General features: G+C 39.4%; 1 protein-coding gene across 1 annotated transcript in view; it reads left to right on the forward strand.

Moving 5' to 3' along the window:
* The window catches only part of lamc3 (laminin, gamma 3), a 147251-nt gene extending 127492 nt beyond the window's left edge, over positions 1-19759 (forward strand). The window contains exons 18-28 of the mRNA XM_008423622.3: positions 355-535; positions 1612-1868; positions 6704-6780; positions 7138-7272; positions 10876-11095; positions 12241-12387; positions 13300-13402; positions 13781-13983; positions 14328-14468; positions 15128-15227; positions 17226-19759. Coding sequence (XP_008421844.2) covers positions 355-535; positions 1612-1868; positions 6704-6780; positions 7138-7272; positions 10876-11095; positions 12241-12387; positions 13300-13402; positions 13781-13983; positions 14328-14468; positions 15128-15227; positions 17226-17488 — 1827 coding nt within the window. The 3' untranslated portion in view covers positions 17489-19759. The remainder of the gene's footprint in view (positions 1-354; positions 536-1611; positions 1869-6703; positions 6781-7137; positions 7273-10875; positions 11096-12240; positions 12388-13299; positions 13403-13780; positions 13984-14327; positions 14469-15127; positions 15228-17225) is intronic.
* Positions 19760-20006: the final 247 nt, after the last annotated feature.

Raw genomic sequence — 20006 nt, forward strand, 5'->3', positions numbered from 1 at the left:
CTTTCAGACCTGATTTTCATTCTCTCAAAGTCTAATCTACTTATCTCTCGCAATGCTTTCCTCCTCTGCCTATGGCACACAGAACAGCGAGAGGATCCAGATAGGAAGACGCTTTTCCATCCCTTATCGTGTTGTTGATATTCATTTATTCATTGCTTTTGTTGAAATACTACATTTTCATGTGTTGGTGTACTAAGAATTGAAGTCACATCTCAATCTTTGCATCTGAATAAATGAATACAGATATTTTAGAGCCACATTATTTTATTTTTCACGCCTTTTTTTTATTTTTTTTTTTTAAACAAAAAAGCCTGCTCTCCCTCCGATTCTTTTAAAATCATGATGTTGTTACAGGCCGAAAAGCTTCAGACTCGTCTTCGGGATTTGGACAAGCTGCTGGCTCACTTTGATTGCCGAGGCAGATTTGGGAAGCGCCACCACCCACTGAAGTACGCCACAACGGGGCTTTACGAAGGGGAGCACCAGAGGGAAGATACTTTTCCCAACGCGCTGGAGGATTTTCTGGCCTTCCAAGGTACAACAGCAAGAAAGCAAGAGATAATTGCTCACTCCTTTTGATGCCCCCCCAGCCCCCCTCTCTATCCTCCTTCTCACCGTCTTTTGTCCATCGCTTCTCAAGACACATGCTGGCGTTCGCCTTGTGAAACACGACTCTAGCCTGTTCCCCTTTGTGTCTGATGCGGCGCATTCCTGCCTGGGAGACGATAACCATATGAGCGCACAGGCGATCGGGAAGTGTGGCCGAGACATCTGACGTGACGCCACCCCTGGCTTTTCGCCGCGCGCCCCCCCCACCCACCCCTCCCGCCACGGCGTTGCACGAGAGGCACAACAAAGCGATTAAATCAGGAAGCAGGCAACAATACCCGACCTCTCCCAATTACTTTAACACAATGCTGATATATCCTCATTATCTTTCGAGGGGAACAAGGCTTACAGGCTCAGCTGCACAAGCCAAATGGAGACAAAGCATAACAATATAAAACAAGGCACCATGTGACTAACTTAATCCCTATTGATATGACAGAAAGTGCATCTCTAATCCCTAGTTTATAATGATTATAGTTGCAATCCTGATAACAGTTGTTGAACAAATCCTAACGCCCACGCCACACATTCCAGCCATGCTCTTTAAGACGCTGGGTGGCCTGATAATAATATAATGCATGTGGGAGCCACGGCCTCTACGTGTGGGCACCAAAACAACCCATGCTGGGACACACACTTATTTAGTTTCAATTCATAAGACAAAGATAGAATAAAGCAACAACCGACACATATTGTACTGATTGGACTCACCCCCAATTACTTGCTTTAACGGTCAGCCAGATTATCCTCATAAACTGCAAAGCGAGTGTGACAGAGGTGTTGGAATTTGGACAGACTCCCACATGCTTTTTTTTTTTTTCCCCTGTCTCCTCTCTAGCGGCTAGGCAGGAAGGATGAGAGTCCTTGCACGAATTACCCCGGTAAATGAGAGTTTAGAGAGCAAGATAGTTGCGAGCTACAAAGAGTACGGGAAGAATAACATTCTCTGTGAAATAATCCATGAAAGGCTTAATGCGGTTTTTATTTGCTTTGTTCTTCCAGAGGCACGGGAGGCCTTCATAAAACAATTTTCCTTGCTGGAAGCTTCAGCAGGCGCACTTTCAGCTCAGCTCCATGGCATTACATTCGCTTTGAACTGCAGCATCAGCATGACGGAGGAGGAAGACAAGGACGAGAGGAAGGATGAGAGGAAGGATGAGGGAAGCACAGGAGCGTGTCAAACCTTCACCAAAATCCTGCTGATGATCAGGGCATCCGGGGATCAGCTGAAGCAGGCAACGCTGGACCTGGACAATGTGGTGGGTGACACACATGCCCAGTATCAGCAATTTGTAATACTGAGGAAACAGCTGCGTCACCATGGGTGGAGTATATAGACGTAACTATTGGCTCACTGCCCCACCCTTCCACTATGTTGTCATACACAGCATTTATTTATAAATGTCCCTTTTAAAGAGTTCATGCTTATATTGAATTGCTTGCATTTAGTTTCTAGGGAACATTGACAACACTGAGGGCTGAGATCTGATGTGAAGCTTTAATAATTCATGCATGAAAAGGCTAAACTAAAACAATTCATGATCTCTACACTATTAACACTGGGATTAATGGAAATCATCTGGGTCAGTTCACCCATTTGCTGAGTCATACCCACTCTTCCTGCTCACATCTTGTGCTAACCTACATCCATGTTGTGTTAACCGTTTTGCATCTATCTACTAGATGCTTGTGATGTTGGTTATGGAAGGTTTTTTTTAATTTTTTATTATTAACTGGGAATAACCTGAAAAATACTAATTCTAATTTAATTAAATGTATCTATATACCTCATTGACATTAAATGTTATGGTCTTCTTGGCACATTTCCTTAAAACAGATCGTTAGTAGATATTAGATAATTACTTTTAATGTGTTGCCAAAGTAACTGCTAAAGAACAAATTAGACGTTCTAGTATAAATAATTTATAAAAGTATAAATTGGTGAAAAAGCAAAACGAAGAGCGTGCAAAGAGAAAACAAACTAAGAAGAAAAAAAAAGAGAGGCTACCTTTTAGCACTGGCAAAGACCAAAGATTGGATTACCTTACTCAGGTAAGTTAAGGTAAGCACTTTTTTTTAGTTTTTTTTTTAGCAAAAACTTAAAGGATGCATTGGTTTATGGTTTATATATATATATATATATATATATATGGTGCCAGATTTAAGTGAAAATGTCCGAAGTTCTATTGTTATTCCACAAAAAGCCGGGACTCCTCTGTCCTATTACAGGTGTATTGACAGTTTCTAAAGGCTGCATTGCCCTCCAAAACACTTTCGATACAACTGAATCAGTTGTATCCAAAGTACAATCAGGCAGACCGAAATTGAGTGTGGCATCAGAAAATCAATACATCAAGCTTTGTTCACTGAGAGAAAAGCAACTTCATCAATTTTTAAAACATAACAAAAAAATGCTGGAATACAAACAGCAAAAAAAGAAAAAGTCCCATCAACAAAAGCCTGTCTGGCAGAGGCCTCAGAGGACGGGTAATAGCTTCTAAACCACTTCTCGCGAGGTGGAAGATGGGTCCGAAATCCAAGACGTGCCAGCAGTTCACAGCAGGTGACTGGATAAGAGACCTCTTAGAGAGAGATTCTTTCTTTGAGATTTATGGCAGTAAGTGAAGAGTGTATATATGAGGAGACAAACAGGAAACGGAGAGCTGCAGAGAACGAAGCCCTCAGTGGAACAAGGTGTGTAAACACTCGGCGGGGATTTAGGATCTGGGATGGATGCAACAGATTAACTGCAGAAGTAGCTCTAAATTGTTTAAAGACACGATGTACACTTTAGAGAGAGTGCCACAGTTAAACTGGAGTAAAAACATTAAAGATCATACATGACCAAGAGGGACAAAATGAGTGTTTTGCAAAATGAGCATTTATCATTTCGCTAGATATGATTTTGTTTGTTTGTTTTTTTTTAGCGATATCTGATCAAATTCCTAATAGGTGATGAGTCTTATCTCTAGCTTTATACATTCACTTATAAATAGTGATGATAACAAAAGTTATACAGTAGATATTTCTGGTCAAAAATAGTCTAAATGTTATGTTATTTTTGCTCCCTTTTTATGTTTTTTTTTTTGAAGAAAATTATCAAATGACATAAAATTGTAATACATTTTGAAAACAAGTTGGGTGCATATTATAGCATTAATCTTACATAATTATATGCACTCTCCTTTACTGATATTCTGATGAATCTCTCCCATTAAGTTGCACTTCAAGCACATGGCAAAACTGGTAGAGTTTAACTAAGTTAGTTGGTATGTTTGCACTGATCCACTTGTCTAAGCAAAGTCCACAAATCAATAATAAGTTTATTGTTGTAGCTTTGAAAAGCCATTCAGGAAGCTTAATTCAAGCCATTTATGGGTGTTTGGGATAATTGTCAAACCACGTCTATGTTTCAATCATCTGACTGAAAGATTATAATGTTACCAACTCAAGAACCTGCAAGGATTAGGGTGACCCTATCCCAAAGTTTAAGATGCTCAGACGCCTGTGTCCTTGTCCACAGTGAAACCAGCTGAATCTCAACATGAGTTGAAACGGCTCACACCAGTGAAAGAAGCACCTTCTCCAAAATTGACCCCATCATGCCAGATTATAATTTGCAGCTGCCTACATAGACAAACCAAATGGCTTGTGAACAAAGGTTTTATAGTCTGACTAGACGGTTGATAATTCAGCTATAATGACCAAAAGGAGAGTTTGTTTTGGGACATTCATTCCCAAGAACATTGCCCCAGCTTTTAAGCATGGCGGTGACTGAACAATCCCACGGAGTCGCTCCCCACGCTGCTGATGTATGCATCAGAATTCATGGAGTAATGAAGGAAGAGTTACCTAAAAATGTTCTGACTTTTTAGTTAGAACAAAAGCGGTTTTTTTGGCTTAAAAGCCAAAAGCTAGATGGTGAAAGCAGATGGTGTTCCAACAAAAAGACGACCTCAAACAAACACATTTTTATTTTTTTTTGTGGATTAAGTAGGCTAACATTCGCTGTTTTCTGTGGTCCAAACATAACCTTCATTTAAAGTTTGTGGTGCTTGCTGGAAAACCAACCGATTTAGATCAGACCATTTCGGTTGATAATGGCTATTAACCAGACCTTGTTAATGGCTCCAAAAATTACTTCTCTTCATCTTCCCGAGAGACATTTATCCAAATATTAGTGAGGGTGTATCTATATATTTTATCCTGTATAGCTGATTTTAGCCAAATATTCACCCTATTTTGTTTTCATTAATTAAGTCTTATATTATCAGTCCACTATCAAAGCAGGATAGTTGAAATAAATCAACAAAAGCATCAAAATATTCTGAGTCATACTGATTAGTGCAGTTTAACATCAGACTGGAGTTTTGCAAACACTCTGAGGTTACATGTGACAAAATCTAGACCCTCTTATGATTATGGAACGCTTCAGTTTAACAAGCAATAGACGCACCTAAATGGCTTTCTCCAAAAGCAAAGATTCAACCGGTCTTTAATGGATTCCTAAATTAACAACTTGTTCTTTTCACATTTGGTGGCCTTTCTTTGTGAGCCCTGGGCTTGCAGGAAGCTTTTATGGATCCGCCTGTCCTCTTATTTAGACTTTAGAGTGATCAGTGAGCTTTTTCTAGCCAAAGTGCAATTTCCTCTTTTCTGATCGTCTTTGTGCTTGCACAGACAAACTGGAACTCTGTTGCTCTCATCACTTGCAGCAGCTGTTTGGTTAATAATCAATCGACAGGCAGTCTTCCAAAAGGAGCAAAGAATTGAGCAGCGTTAATTGCGGTTCTCTCCGTTTGTTTGCATTCCTCCAAATTGGGTGTCACTCGTCAAAGGACTCTGCATTCAGCCGTGTGGACATCATTTTTCTTAGGACAACACTTCAGTGGATATGTATGTCATTTTTAATAACGTGCACTTACCGGCCATTTAATTAGATACACCCAACTTGTACCGGCTTGCATCCTATTCCCTTCATAGAGCCGCCTTAGTTCTCTGTGGCACAAATTCAGCGGCGTTTTGTAACACTCATCTGATTCTATATTGAAATGATAGCATCTCTCTGTTCCTGCAGACTTCTTGTTTGCACATCCAAATGGCGCTCTGCAGTGCAGAGAACTCATTGTCAAGCTCAAGAAGTTAGTTTGAGATGACAACATCCTGCTGGAAGATATTGTCTTTCTGCAGTAGCTCATTTTCTTCAAGGTTCAATGTGTTGGGCTTTCGAGAAGCCACACACCAAAGATGTAATGAGATATTATTTGAGGTACACTTGCCAGTAATGTCAAATCAGTCTGCAGATTCTCCTCTGACATCTTATTAGAATCCAGAGAAACTAATCTAGAGAAGATTCTTATTACCTTAGATCAACATTTAGGACAATCTATAGAGAACCAACATTTTTATTACTTTAGACCAACACTTGGTTTATTATTATCCAGAGAAACTTCTTCTAGCTTATAGATTATGGAGTAATTATACTTATAACAGGAACATCTAGTTTATATATTCAGGAATTGGAACAAACTTAGAATCCAGAGAAACTCCTAAAAGTCACAGACTACTTATTTTTTCATAATTTTTCTTCTTTTGCGCTTTACTTTGATTTGTTGTTTTGTTGTATTACTGTATAATTCATGTAAAGCACTGAATTGCCTTGTTGCTGAAAATGTGCTATATAAATGAAATTACTTTACCTTACAGCAGGTCAGCAGTTTCTGAATCATACAAACCAGCTCATCTTGCAGTCGCAACAATACCAAATTCAAAACCACCTAAATATTCTTTTCTTCCATTTTCTGAACTGTTTTAGACTTCAGCACTCCATCTTCATAACGTAGATGATCAAATCTAATGGACCGCTCTCATTTCATTGGTATAATTGTTAACCAGAATGTGAACATGCGTGTCTATGACATAACACGGTGTCGGGTTAGTGTGTATTTAAACAGACTGGGTCGTTGCAAAAAGTTTTCTAGGAAACCCGAGACTTTCTTTCCTTTTGTTAAAATGATCAAGTAAAACGTGGTTTAAAGCCAGACCACCCTCACCCCACTCACTGTGTTGCCTTCCCTCCCTATCGTTTTCACAGATCATTTCTTTTGAAGCCATGTCAGCGCCCAACAAATGGAGCATAATGGTCAACGACTCCCAGGTCCTAATGAAAAGGTAAGTCTGTTCAATGGGCTTTCAGTGGTCAATTAAAAGCGGAGTCTGTTTCAGTAATCTGCAGATCTCTGCTCGGCTGCTTTTTCGTGCTTGTCACTCACAGTGCGGTCACGCCGCAGCGAGTCGATGCTCTCGACCACTTGGAGCTCGCAGCTCTATTATATGCCTGTTCCAGAAACCTGGCCAGGAGATCCAGTGTGTGGGGTGGGGGGAAAGCATCAATGCTCAGATCTATTTCACCTCACCTCAGGCAGTCGTAATGGTCTATTATTTTACGCTGCATGCTTTTTTTTCTCCCTTCTGTTTTCACTTTGTCCACCTTTCTTTCTTTCCTTTTTATTTTTTTTTCCTTTGCAGTCACAGTGAAACGGCGGAGCGCATTGAGGCCGTAGCCAGCAGGGCGGTGCGTGAGTCAAAGCAGGCTTTCAGCTTCCTGATGGATCTACTGCAGGACAACTCCACAGAGGAGTACACCAGGAATCTGAAAGAGCAGTGAGCAAAAAACAACCAAATTAACTCTCACACACACGCGCACACGCACACAAGCATAAAAAGGAAACGCAAGCAGGGACAACGCTTAAGTTGGTCACATAACACAGTCGTTACTTATTAACCCAACAAGCCGCTCAGCTCTCTGGAATTTTTTTGGCTTTTGCACTGTATTTCCAACAAAGCTGTACCTATCCTTGCATTATCGCCCAAAGCCCTCTCTTTCACTGCAATTTTTTATTTTTTATTTTTTTTGTTAAAAGCACGCTGGAGTTTAGGAGTAAGACATTTAGTCACAGGGGGGACAGCTTCTCTCCGCTGTAAGCCTATTGCTTTCTTGGATTTGCAGCATGCTCACTGCATCTCCTAGCATGTGATTGCTCTGAGGATTATCCCGAACACCAGACAGAATGATGCAAAAAGCCCTCCGGTGGCCATGATGAGAGCAAAGAAGCGAGGAGCTCAAAATTGATTACCCCCCTCCTAACGGGAGTCAGCTTGATTCGGGAGAATTCTGTTCATCGCTGGAGCGGTGCTGCACATCATCGCGTATGTGTGTGTGTGTGTGTGTGTGCGTGCGTGTGTGCGCGCACGTGTGTGTGAGAGGCACTTTATAGGATGCAAAGTGAGCAGTTTTAGCACAGATGGGCACCATTAAATTGCTTTTCCCACACATATTTCCCCATGTGTTGATACTTTAGCAGAGGCGTTTTATTGTTTGGAAGCTATCGAACCAGAAAAGAACCAACGTGTTCAATCTGTTTCTAAAAATAGACCGTCAGGTTTCTGCCTCGCCAAGTCTGAATTGTGAAGCATGATTGTATTTTAAAAAAAAATTAAACCAATTAAAAACTGTGTTTTCATGCAGTTGCTGTGAACGAATCTAGCGCTTTGCACACTGGAATGTTTTCATAATAATTTAATATGGAGAAAGATTTATATAATTCATATTTCTTTTAAAAGTTTTAATTTTACCTCCACTAATGGTAAACATACTGATAGTAGTTGGGATATTGAATAAGGGGATTGTCAAATAATAATAAAAAAATAAACATTATTAGGGATGTAACTCATACCTACTTCTTTCACTACTTTTTGCTTCAAGGCATTTGGGTTTCTTGCTTTTCAGAATCACTGAACAGGAATCACTAAGGTAACACTAGATGAGCAAAAAACACAACTTTTCCATTGTTTTATTTTCATTTTCCATTAAAACATGAATGCAGTGGTTTCTATGTGCTTTGCTTATTTTAGGAGAAAACAGTTATGAGTAGAATTACTTTATTTGTTTCAGATTGTTGTTGTTGGTTGTGTTGCCTGAAAATGAATGATCTCAGTAATATAATCGCACATTAAACAATTGATCTAGTTTTCTCAGAGAAAGCTACATTTCTAACTTCCTATCACACCCTCTTCACTGTTGGTGCTCTTCCTGATTTGTTTGTTGCAGTCCTAATGGTTGTAGACATGGGCAAGTTTAGATGAGTTGCATTTTTCTTCTCATCATTTCTTGACTTATCAAGGTATTGATGACTTTTGAATGATATGTTCTTTCCCCAATTTGAAGTGTAGCTAGAATAAATGAGCCTGTCTGTAATATGACCACCACAGTAATTACGAATCGTGGATTACTAATAAAAAGGAAATGTTTTGCATGCATTGTTTATAGAAATCATTAAAAGTGCTATCAATTCTGCCATTGGTGCTTTTATATCTAAATGTAGTCATATGTTAGATGAAAAGGTTGTGTTTGATCATGCTGCTGCTATAAAATGACAATGTGTTGTAATGGCATTTGTCCTAAATTACAAAACAATACAACATTTTGTTTTCATCAACTAGGTGCTACGCATTTTAAATGCAAACTAGTACTGAAGTTTCCTTTGGTGCAGCCCTTAAGAGTAGGAACAAAAGCTATTAGAAAACTTGAGGTATTGTTTTTTGTTTTTGTTTTCCCTAAAGAAACACCTGCAGTTTTATCAAAAGCATCTTGGAAGTAAATAGAAGAAGAAGTTTTGGAGCCAGGTTACGATATGATAAAAGTCTAGATTTTTAGACAGGTCGGGAAGCAACGATGAATTTGCAAAACACAGGAACAGGAACGTTTTTCTTCTGTGTTTTAATGTTCCGCAATAAAGAGTCACACAAGCCCAGAGCATTTGTCACACATGCCGACTCAAATTATTTAAGTGCAATCAAAGTTGCATGTATAGAAATAATGTTATTATGGTATAAAATCAGGAGATGTACTGTTTGGCTGATAGGGAATATTTTTTATACAGAAATCATAAAAAAACAACCCTGGTCTAAACCTCATTAAATGGTAAACAGGAATATCAAAAGCTTGATTTTAATCCGATCATATTTTGACGTATTTGCAGAAAATCACTCTGTGCGTGTCCAACGAAGAAAAACAATTTCCTATGGTTGAAATGTGTGTATTTTGCAGTAAAAAAAAAATCTCTTTGATTAAACCGAGACTGCTGCAGTTTCCAGTTCCTCTTGCGAAAGCTTTACGATTTAAATTAAAGACATGTCCCACTGGGGTTAGCATGCATGTAATACTGGATGCAACGTAGTCCATTTAAAGGCTTTCTAAATGTTTGACCTTACTATCATTGTTTACAGGCTAAACACACTGTATTTGTTTGGGGTTTTTTTGTTGTTTTTTTTCCTCGCTAAATTCACTTTCTAGAACAGGGTGATCCAAACATTAAAGCAGTTAAGCATTCAAATAATAAGTTCATGGTGTTTCAGTATAATTATGGAGTCTGAGTTCCCCTTTAAAGCTTGTTTTATGTTGCAATTCAGCCCACCAGTAGCTTTGCCTTATCAGGTCTGCGTAGATGACAAAGGACGCTGCAAACTTTGTAGCTTATGATTTTATCAAACAATTACTTTACAGCACAGCTCTGTTGTATTTTATTTAACTTATGCTGCGTTATCCACTGCAACTTGATTTTCTTTGCATAAAGCTTTAAATGTTGTCATGCAGCTTTTTGTTAAAAGTGAAAGTCATTAACTTTTCCACAGTTTTTATGGTTTAATGAAACTGAACTGCATTGTTTTTGCTCAGATATAAAACTATGCAGCCATGTGAAAAGCCCCAACCTATTCTGAATGTTACAAGATTCCTGCACTCTGCCAAACATTTTAATTCATTTCTGGGGCAACGAATGCTTAGCCGCCCTGCTCTATTTGCGTATACCTGCTTTTGTGAGGCAAAACAGATTAGATGTAATTACAGCTTTGAAGATGATAATAAATGACCACGTCAACATCCCCTGCACTGCGTCCAACACCTTTCGTTATTCATCGTGTGCTCTTTCCGCAGCGTCAATCTCTCCTTACTCCTCTTTACATGTGAATCGCGAGCGGAGTTTCCTCATCGTCAGTATCAATAAAGGCACAGGGTTTCCGTGTCAAAATGTTGCAGTGAAAGCTCCTGAATTCTTGCAGGGAATACGGGGCACTGTCAATCCCGCGGCACATCACTTAGTATTTCCCCACATCAAATGAATGCAGCCATCCTGATTCTAGCTCATTTTTGCTTTCCTGCCTTATTTGTGACTAACCTGCCGTCCTTCCCTCCTGCTCTCATGCCAGAATAACCCGAATGCAGCAGCAGAAGGAAAACCTCACCGTGCTGCTAAATGTTACTGTAGCCAAACATCTGACCCTGGTAGAAGAAGATGCCTCTTTCAAGCTTGCCCTGGGTAACTTCACATCATCCTTGCATCAGCTGACTCTGATGGATGCCAGAGCAGCATCAGACACGAACCAAACGGGCTTCAACCAAACACATCTGGACAACTCCCCTGCACAGGTCAGTCAAGACGCCCTAGAATTTGTAGTGTTTGTTTGTTGACTAATGTGTGTGTGATTATACGGCCACATGGGTGGAATGCATAAAAGACGCACAAGTCAGGCTAACTGCACTGATATACTGTTGAAGTGGAAGAACTGCGATTCACAGAGGTAATAGTTGGGACGATTTGAATCAGCTGTGTTGGAGCAGAAATCCATCTAAAACATGCAGGACACTGGTCAACATGCAGAGCACTGGCCATCGAGAACTGGAACTGGACATCTGGGTGCCGTTACACCCAAAATGGTGGTGGTGGTGGCAGTATTGTGCTTTGGTGAAGATATAGAAAACTCAGAAGCATGGCACTTACTGATGCATTCACTTTGTAGTTGGACTTTGTATGTAAATGTCTGGGAAAACAAGCAACATTCTTCCAGAAGTCAAAATATTTCATGGGAAAATTCATAAAGAACATTGTGTGAAAGGAAGCATTTTTTTTATATAACAAGTGGGTGAATTATTGTTATTGGCACATACAGAGGACTGTAATTATGTGTAATTTTTTTTTGGTTAGAAAAGAACCAAAGCACCGAGGCTGATAATGGCAAAAAATATATATATAGCAGTTTTAATAATAAACTACAATGAAAATCAAATTAAACTGGATACAAAAATGAATATAGCAAATATGTTTCTTATGATTTCGCTGAAACTTGTATTAGCATATGGATTTATACAATGGTCAGTTTCACAAAGGCTGAAGCTCATTATAGTTCAGCTGCAGTAGGAGAGACGGGTGTAAACTCACACTTGACTGGTCGGAGGAGGCAGGCGACCACCAGGCAGTTATTTAAGTTTTCCGCTTGATTTAACATTTGGCATGCAAAGAACACTAAGTTGGCAAAGAAGAGAAGATTTATGGCAGAGGCCGCTGCTCAAAGGGTGCGCATTATTCCAGACGGGGGAGGCGGCAAACCTCTTCAGCATCTCCAATCAAACAAAATACTGCAAACCAAAAACGCTCAGTTTCAGATTTTCTTGTGTTCCAGATTACAAATGTAACAACACAGGTGTGGGATAATGTAACTTCTTGAGAAAAACGGGTTCGTTATTTTATCTCCAAATAAACGTACACTTATCTACGTTGCTTTCTGTCTGTGCAGTTGAGTGAAGACATTTTAAAATGGACAGTAGAGCTGGACCAAGAAATTCAGACCAAAGATAATCTCATCAGTAACATCAGCAAGGAGATGGGGTCAGTAAAGCAGACAGTCTTGAAAAACCTTGAAGAAGTAGACGCAATTAAAATGGTAAGTATGTGTTGTTCTTTTTTCTTTTGAATGTGAAAGTTATTGACTAACCTCAAAAAATAAGTTGGATTCCAATATTTTGCTTGTAAGGGTGAAAAATTTTACTTGGCTTGATTAGCTTGACTCTCAGCACAAAGCAGTGTCTGTTTCTCTTGCTAAAAGCAGATATTTTTAATTTATGGAGGGAAGTGATCTCTGATGTGACACTTTAAACTAGTCTTAAATAAACTCGCATTGTTTAATCTGAAATAGCTTCTGACCTCATTCATTCAGAAAGTAGGCCAGTCCACACTCTGGAGTAAGTTTGAGAAGACTTGTGTGAGCTTCACCTTCTTCCACTGCCACCTGGTACTTGTCCTCTAGGTTAGGTTATCTTTCACTTTCCATTGCCAAACAGCAGAGCTCTGTGGGATGTCTATTTTCTGCTGCTTAAACTCGATATCCACCTCTTTTTGCTGGTCCTTGACTCTGCACCAATCGGAAAGCAGCTCCATTTTGTCCTTGTACTTCCTGTCACTCCTCCTTTTAGGGGGAGTGACAGGAAGTCACTCCTCTTAAAAGGAGGAGTGACTCTTCCTTTTAGGAGGAGTCACCCCTGCAGTATGCAAACTTCTGCATACTGCCGGGGTGTAGGAGTGCTAAAATATGTGCATGACAATTAATGCTACAGGCTAACATTAGCATGTTTTCTCTTTGTTTTTTATTGCTAATTCATCTTATGACACATCTCATAAACTTTGCTTTGAACAATTTTTACAATTGGTGTTTCGGCAAAGACGAAAACCTCAGCTGTCTTGCAAACTAGAGCTTAATTTGAGTAGGTTTTATCAACATGACTCGTGGGGAGATTTTGTGTCATGTTTAGGTTTTGTTTCACAATTTAATGTACTTTTTTTTGCTCACGTTGTGCAGCTGCAAGGGAATGTTCAGGAGGCAAAAGCTTCTGCTTTGACATCAGTGGTGTTGGGGAAAGAAGTGGAGTCAGACGTCATCACCATCCACAGAGAAGTAGAAAGTAAGACTGTTTCTTCATAAAATGTTCAAGAATTATTCATCTTAAATTAAAAAGTCAAATATCAAGCTAACAACATGTAAAACCTGTCCACGGCTGAACATATTTGCATATCCCTTGGAAAGTATAATGAGGTGGAAAGCTTTTTTTTTTTTTTTTTTTTACAAAGTCTTTTTTTTTTTTGGCTGAAATATTAAACATGAATCAAGTGAACATTAGAGGATAGTTCTCTGATCAGACAACCGGGATAAGATCTTGAAGAAAAACAGAGTGCGCAGAAATGATCGGTCCTCGACCGAGAGACGACGACCTCCTCGAATCTACGCCGCGTTGAGTTAAGAACAACTTGTCTTCTTCCCGTGTCGATTCTCACATCTCCAGACATGGTGAAAGAGTGGGCCCGCCGGCAGGCTCAGACCAAGACGGCGTTAAAAAAGCAAAGACCCCAGGAAGAAAAGGTCCTTTCGGAGGTCAGGAAGAAGGTCAGGCAAATTGAGAAGATGCTAGCTCCTGCAAGGGAAAACGCTAGCCTCACAAGGAACATCACAAAGGAGGCAGAGGAAATGGCGCACGATGTGGCTAAGGTATGGGCTTGTTTTGTTCGTTTTACAACTGACTACTTTAGACTGAAATAATTTAGCTGATTTAAACACTTGAACACATTTAACTTCTAAATGTGGGCCTGTTTGTTATGATTTGTTTGGAGTGGAGGGTTGCCTTGTTCAGTTGGGTGGTATTGACATTTATTTTGTTTTCAAAGTTACCCTCAACCTGCCTGGGACTAGAAATTTTCATAATATAAAATTATGAAATCAAATTACAATATGAAAACTCCACCTAAGTGCAGTTTAATCAGCAGTGGTGTAGAAACATTAGGCTTGAAACTCTGAACTTGTCCTTACAGACATGTTATGCATCTTGTTTGCAGGGATCCAAAGCCATTCTGACCCAAGCCAAGCATACCAGGACCGCAGCTTCTCACCTTAACTCACAAATAGACTCTGCTTTAAATAAGTTGTCAGAACAAGAATTACTAACAGTGAAAGAAAAACCCATGATTCCATCAGAGGTAAGTTTAAGTAAACATTCAGAGAAATACAGTAAATGTCTTTCCATATCTGTCCATTTTTATGTCAAGTGGCCAAAGAGAGGCCAACAAATAAAGTATCTTCATTCTTCATTCATCTGTTATAATGGCCCAGTCAAAGTCTGGGCAAGTTGAGAATATTATATTTTTATTCATAAGAAGTTTTTAAAACCATGAATGCAATTGTTTTCGGTCTTTGGTATTTTTGTGGCAACACAAAGCGCTTTACACAAGATAAAAACAAACCAACAAAGCCAAAATAAATCCATAAGATTTGGTTTATTGGAAAGAAGTGTCGTATATCGTCCCACCTTGTCATCTTGATGTGTTGTTACATCACTTTTAAGGAACCAGACAAGACAAACATTGACTAAAACTCAAATTGAACTTTAGAAAGCATTGAGGAAGAAATGTCATATGAGATGTAATTAAACTGGGTTTTAAAGCTGCTTGGAAATGTCATTTGCTTTCTGGACCTTTTTGTGTTTTTTGCCCATTTACTCTAAACTGGTGAGCATTTTGACAGGAAAATGTCTTCCTCCAAGTTACAGTTTAGTTTCTACCTAGACTGATAGCATACTGATCTCCTCCCTTGTTTAAGATTAAAAAAAAGTGTAATAATTTTATGTTCTTCTGTTTAGCCTGAAGTGTCACTTTCCAGCATAAAGAATGACATGGAAGCAGCTAAACTCCAGTTAGAGGCATATTCTGTTACGCTAAGTGAACTAATCAGCAAAATAGGTAAGTCTGTCACATCAACAGTGTCGCCAGAGCAAACTTATATATGATTATCTTTTTCTAAAACACCGTATTAGTTTTACACTGGATGAAAAAGGAGATTTTCCAAAAGGTTCTACATGTTCACCCAAGTGCCTTAGGCACCAATACAATGATTTTTAAGTTTAAGAGAAAATGTTAAAGAAGTCTCCCATCTTCGATGTTGTGTACCAATCTTTTGTTATTGTTGACTCACAAATACTGGCCTTAACTGAGGCCTTCAGTGCTTTTAATGTTTAGGATTTTTATGACGAAAAAACCCTAAAGTGCATCAGCACCAAAAGTTGTTGATGCACTTTTGGTGTAATCTTAATTTCTGGTCAGGCATGGGAAGTCTCACCACTGCTCCATATTTTATCCATTTGTGGATAACAGGCTCTTACTGAGGTTTGCTGGAGTCCCGAAGCCTAAAGGCCAATGCATACCGAACAAGAGCCGAGAAGTTGGTTCTTTTACTGTGAGAAAAAATGGCTACGTTCTTGCTGGCAAGGACATTGCGTACTTAAAAATAACAAGATGTCTTGATATTTCTATCCCACTGCAGCACAGCTACTTTATATTTAAGGATTCAGCAGAGTATATTGTCAGGAACAACCTGCAGGAACCGCCAAACTAGAGATACAAGAAGAGAATGGCATCATTGAGTTCTTTCAGTCCTTGGAAAGAGGAAACACTGCTCTGTTATTGCAGAAAATGCATTTCCCTTTAGAAATATCTGTTTCCAGACTGAACGGTGGCACTGACTTTACCTCTTGTGTGTTCTTGAATTCAATCTGGAGAGACTCAGACAGAGAAAGAAAGCGATTAAGAAAAGTTTAATGACAAATAAACATTAAAGTCCCTTGGCCTTCAGGCCCCGGCCGAGGATGTCGAGCTGGAACTTTGATAAGCTCGATAAACATTCCTGATACTGCATAGGAATGTAATCCCCCCGTGGCCTGTACTGGTGGCAGCGATCGAAGTGGACGTGGCCTGAGAGCCAGGAGCAGAAGGTGGAGATGGGGCGGAGGTGGGTTGATCGCAGCTGGTAAGCAGAGGAGGCCGTGGCCAGGAGGTCCTTTTCAACTGGAGCTCGAACAATGATTGGTTGAAGCGAGGCTTGATCCAACGCTGATATTTCCAGGGTAAAGAGAGGGACGCGCTGATTGATGAGGCAGGTGAAGCTAAAGAGTCTTCCAATTGAATTTGCGCCGAAGCTTCATTTGCCTTTGACGGGGGTTGAACTGCTGCTGTTTTGGGGTCCTTTAGCCTACTTCATGTTGTCAGACAGGTTCTAGTTAGGTGATTTCTTGATTCTGCAGTTCTTAAGCCCGATGAGAAAAGTTAAATTAACCCAAATTTATAGGGTGAACCTGAGTGAACATATGATTTGAGAAAGTGGGTGGGGTGCTTTTTTGCACACTTCCAGTTTGGTTTTGGTAGATTTGTTCCTTTATCAATTGATTTAAAAAAATGTATCAACAACAACGTAATATTCCTTTACCTTACTTTGTTTCCTTTAATATTCTTATATTTCTACTTTGTATGCTGTGAGTGCATCTTATTCCTTGTTTGTGTATTTAATATCGGTCAAGAAAAGCTGGTTCTGATTCTGATCAATCTTTTTGTATTTAATCTTGATCTTAAGTAAGATTTGTTTTATAATCTGAAACATTTAGTTGTATTAAAAAGAAATCTGTAAATCGCCAATGCTTTTTCCACAGCAACGCATATGCCAAGTTGTAGAATTAGCTAGAAAGCTCAGGACTTGGCACTTTATCGTCAGCATGTTAACATGCCTGGGAGGATAATGACCAAATCACTGTAATTAGGTCATCATGCAGACTCGCGCACCATTTGAATCAAAAATAACAAGATTATTTGCATGGAGTCCATCAGTGAACAAAGGAAAAAAAAAAGAAAAATCCTCCTCTGATTTCCACATTTTCCATCTATTCCATCTCCTGTGTGTTTTTTCGCCAGACGGGAGCGTGCCTCTGGAGCGGTTTCATCGAATCCTAAACGAAACGGAGCGCCGCCTGAGCATGCTGCGTGGGAGCGTGGAGAGCCCGGCGCTGGGCTCCAAGATCCAGAAGCTGCACTCTGCTGCCAGAGAACAGCAGAGCCGCCTGTCCCTCATCGAGCAGGACATCCACGAGATAAGGGAGGAGAGAGAGAGTCTCAGGGACATTGCCTCCAACCTGCCTCAGTCCTGCCCCCAGGCCTTGGGAGAAGGTAAAGCCTAGAAATGGGAGATGATTGGGATTACAACATCAAAAAAAGAAAAAAAAAAAAAAGCAACCAAACATCAGAAAAAGTCTGGGACAATGTTTTTAATAAAAGGAGCTGGAGTCTTTTCTTTCTTTTTTTTCAGCTTTAAAACTCACCGATATCTTCTCAGATTTTTCTTTTTTTTTTCTTTTCTTTTTTTTTTTGCCCTAAGCTACAATTCATTTTCCCATCATTGAGCGAAGACATACACAGTTTAGCCAAATGCCTCCGAGCTCTCCTCTGTCTCCAGTGATTCATACTTGATCCCCCTCCTTCATCTTGATGTTTTTTTCTTTCTCACTCTCTCCCTTCAATTTTCCAATCTCTTCTGTTTTTTTCACCAACATTATCAGAATTTCAATTTCCCTGCAAACATTAACCAGCCGGCCCCCGAGAACACCCACAAGTTTTGGAATACTGCTGACTTTCCTTTGCGGGGGTAAAAAGGTGTGTCTGAGGGCTCCTTCAGTCTGACACATTCATTTACACTTCAGCTCTCCTTTCATCACTGTGCCTTAATTAACAATTAGTCATCTTGGCCTCGGCGGTATTCAGGTCAGGCTTCATCGACATGCAGCCTGGCTTTTTGGGTATTCTCATGGTGCCTACCTGCCTGTTTTTGTTTTCCTCTTTTTACTGAGTCACTATCAAGCTGTCAAGTTGCCTTGTGTCCTGGGGGTCACAATCGGTGAGTATGGACGGCTCCCTGTGACCAAGCTGTTCGAGCAATCTCTTCAAAATTTTCCTTAAGTGACATAGCTAATGAACAGGCATGGGCCAGTCTCACCATACTTATAGAAAAATAAAAACAAAAAAAAATAATGACACAGCATGATCTAATGATGATCCCTGATGACATGTCCTGCAGTAGATGCGCATAAACTCTGAGCATAATTAAATCCATATTTGACTTGTTCACATATGAAAGATTTAGACTTATATTGGTCTAAATGCAGAGGGAAGTCATTTAAAGAGCTCCGTTTTGTGTATTAACTAATGAAAACCACTGTAAGAATCATATTTTTTCTTGAAAAGTTACCTTAAGTAACTACCACAGAGTAAATGTAGGTCATTGGTAGCCATCTTTCGTCTCATCTCATTAAAAACTGGGACATGTGCCTTTGGTTTTGCACCCATTGGGAGATACACAGGGTATGACAACATTAGCATCGATAGCAGCTAACTTCTTTCCAGTGGTGGTATTCTCACCATGCTTTTGAATTGCTCTTATTTTGTCCGTTATTGTTTAACTGTTTCTTGTTGGTGTCAGCCAATCAAAATGCATATTGTATACTTAGAAGTGTTGCCTAGACTCCCAATAAAACAGAGTAGTCTGTAAACTACTTAATTGCTTCTTTCAAAATAAGAATGTTGAACTTCGATCTACCAGGATGTCACATTGACAACACATCTCTATATCTGGGGCTCATATTAAAGAATTCAACTTTAGACTCCAGATACAGGCGTATGCTTACAATTCTTCATCTTCATAATGCATTCATATTATTTAGTCTAAATCTCTCCTAATGGAACAATGTAAAAGTTAAATTTCATTAAATAAATTATGTAAAAGACTTAGTAATTTGTATTTTGATGTTGATACACTGACACAAATAAAAATATAGAATAGAAGTCTTCAAAAGCTTGTCGGGAAGAATATTAACCCGTTCAAACGTTATCGTTTATGACATTAACAGCTCAAACTTGTAATCCTAGCTTGCAAAATGTAAGTTTGAAACTATATTTCCTTCATAACAGTGATGGACAACCCTTCAGCCCCCCCTCCCTTACTGACCCTGTTTATCACAAGCAGAAATTTCGGTTCAGTCCCAAACTTTTTTGCCATCTCCTGTAAAAGCGATGTGAGCTGCAAAATGTCTGTTGTTGACCATTTAAAGCTTAGTCTGCCTTGATTCTGGTAACAAGCCCGTGCCTGTTCATAAATTGATGGTTCATTGTACTTTATTTATGTAGGGTTGATGTGATATGATCTCAATAGGAAATGTATGAAGTTTTTAAATAATCAGAAGTGTATTTTCAGTATTTTAGGCCTGCCAGTAGGAAAAACAAAATCCACTATAAAACATACTTGAAATGCTACTTCAGCTCAATGTATCTATTGTTAATGGACCAAAGAGTACACTGTGTGATATCATGAGACGGGATGATTTTAGCTGAAGAAATGTGTAAAATGGCACATCCCACATATAAAAAAAAAAAATTAATAAATTTTGTCTGAAAAAACATTTATGTGGAGTTTTTTTTGTTTGTTTTGTATATTAGCTTAATTACATCTTCTCATATAAAAACCTCACTGTAGAATCTAACCTATAAAAACGTTGCGCTTGTTGGACTGTAAAGGCTCCCCGGTTCTGCTGTAGACGGACAATGAGACAATGCTAACTCCCGGTTACTGCTCCCGGATCCTTTTAATAAATGTGCTCTGCAGTGGACGGGAACAACTCGGTCATGGTTGGGCATTCACATCGCCAG

Source organism: Poecilia reticulata, chromosome 12 (genome assembly GCF_904066995.2).
Source record: "Poecilia reticulata chromosome 12, P_reticulata-male-v2, whole genome shotgun sequence".
Taxonomy (NCBI): Eukaryota; Metazoa; Chordata; class Actinopteri; order Cyprinodontiformes; family Poeciliidae; genus Poecilia; species Poecilia reticulata.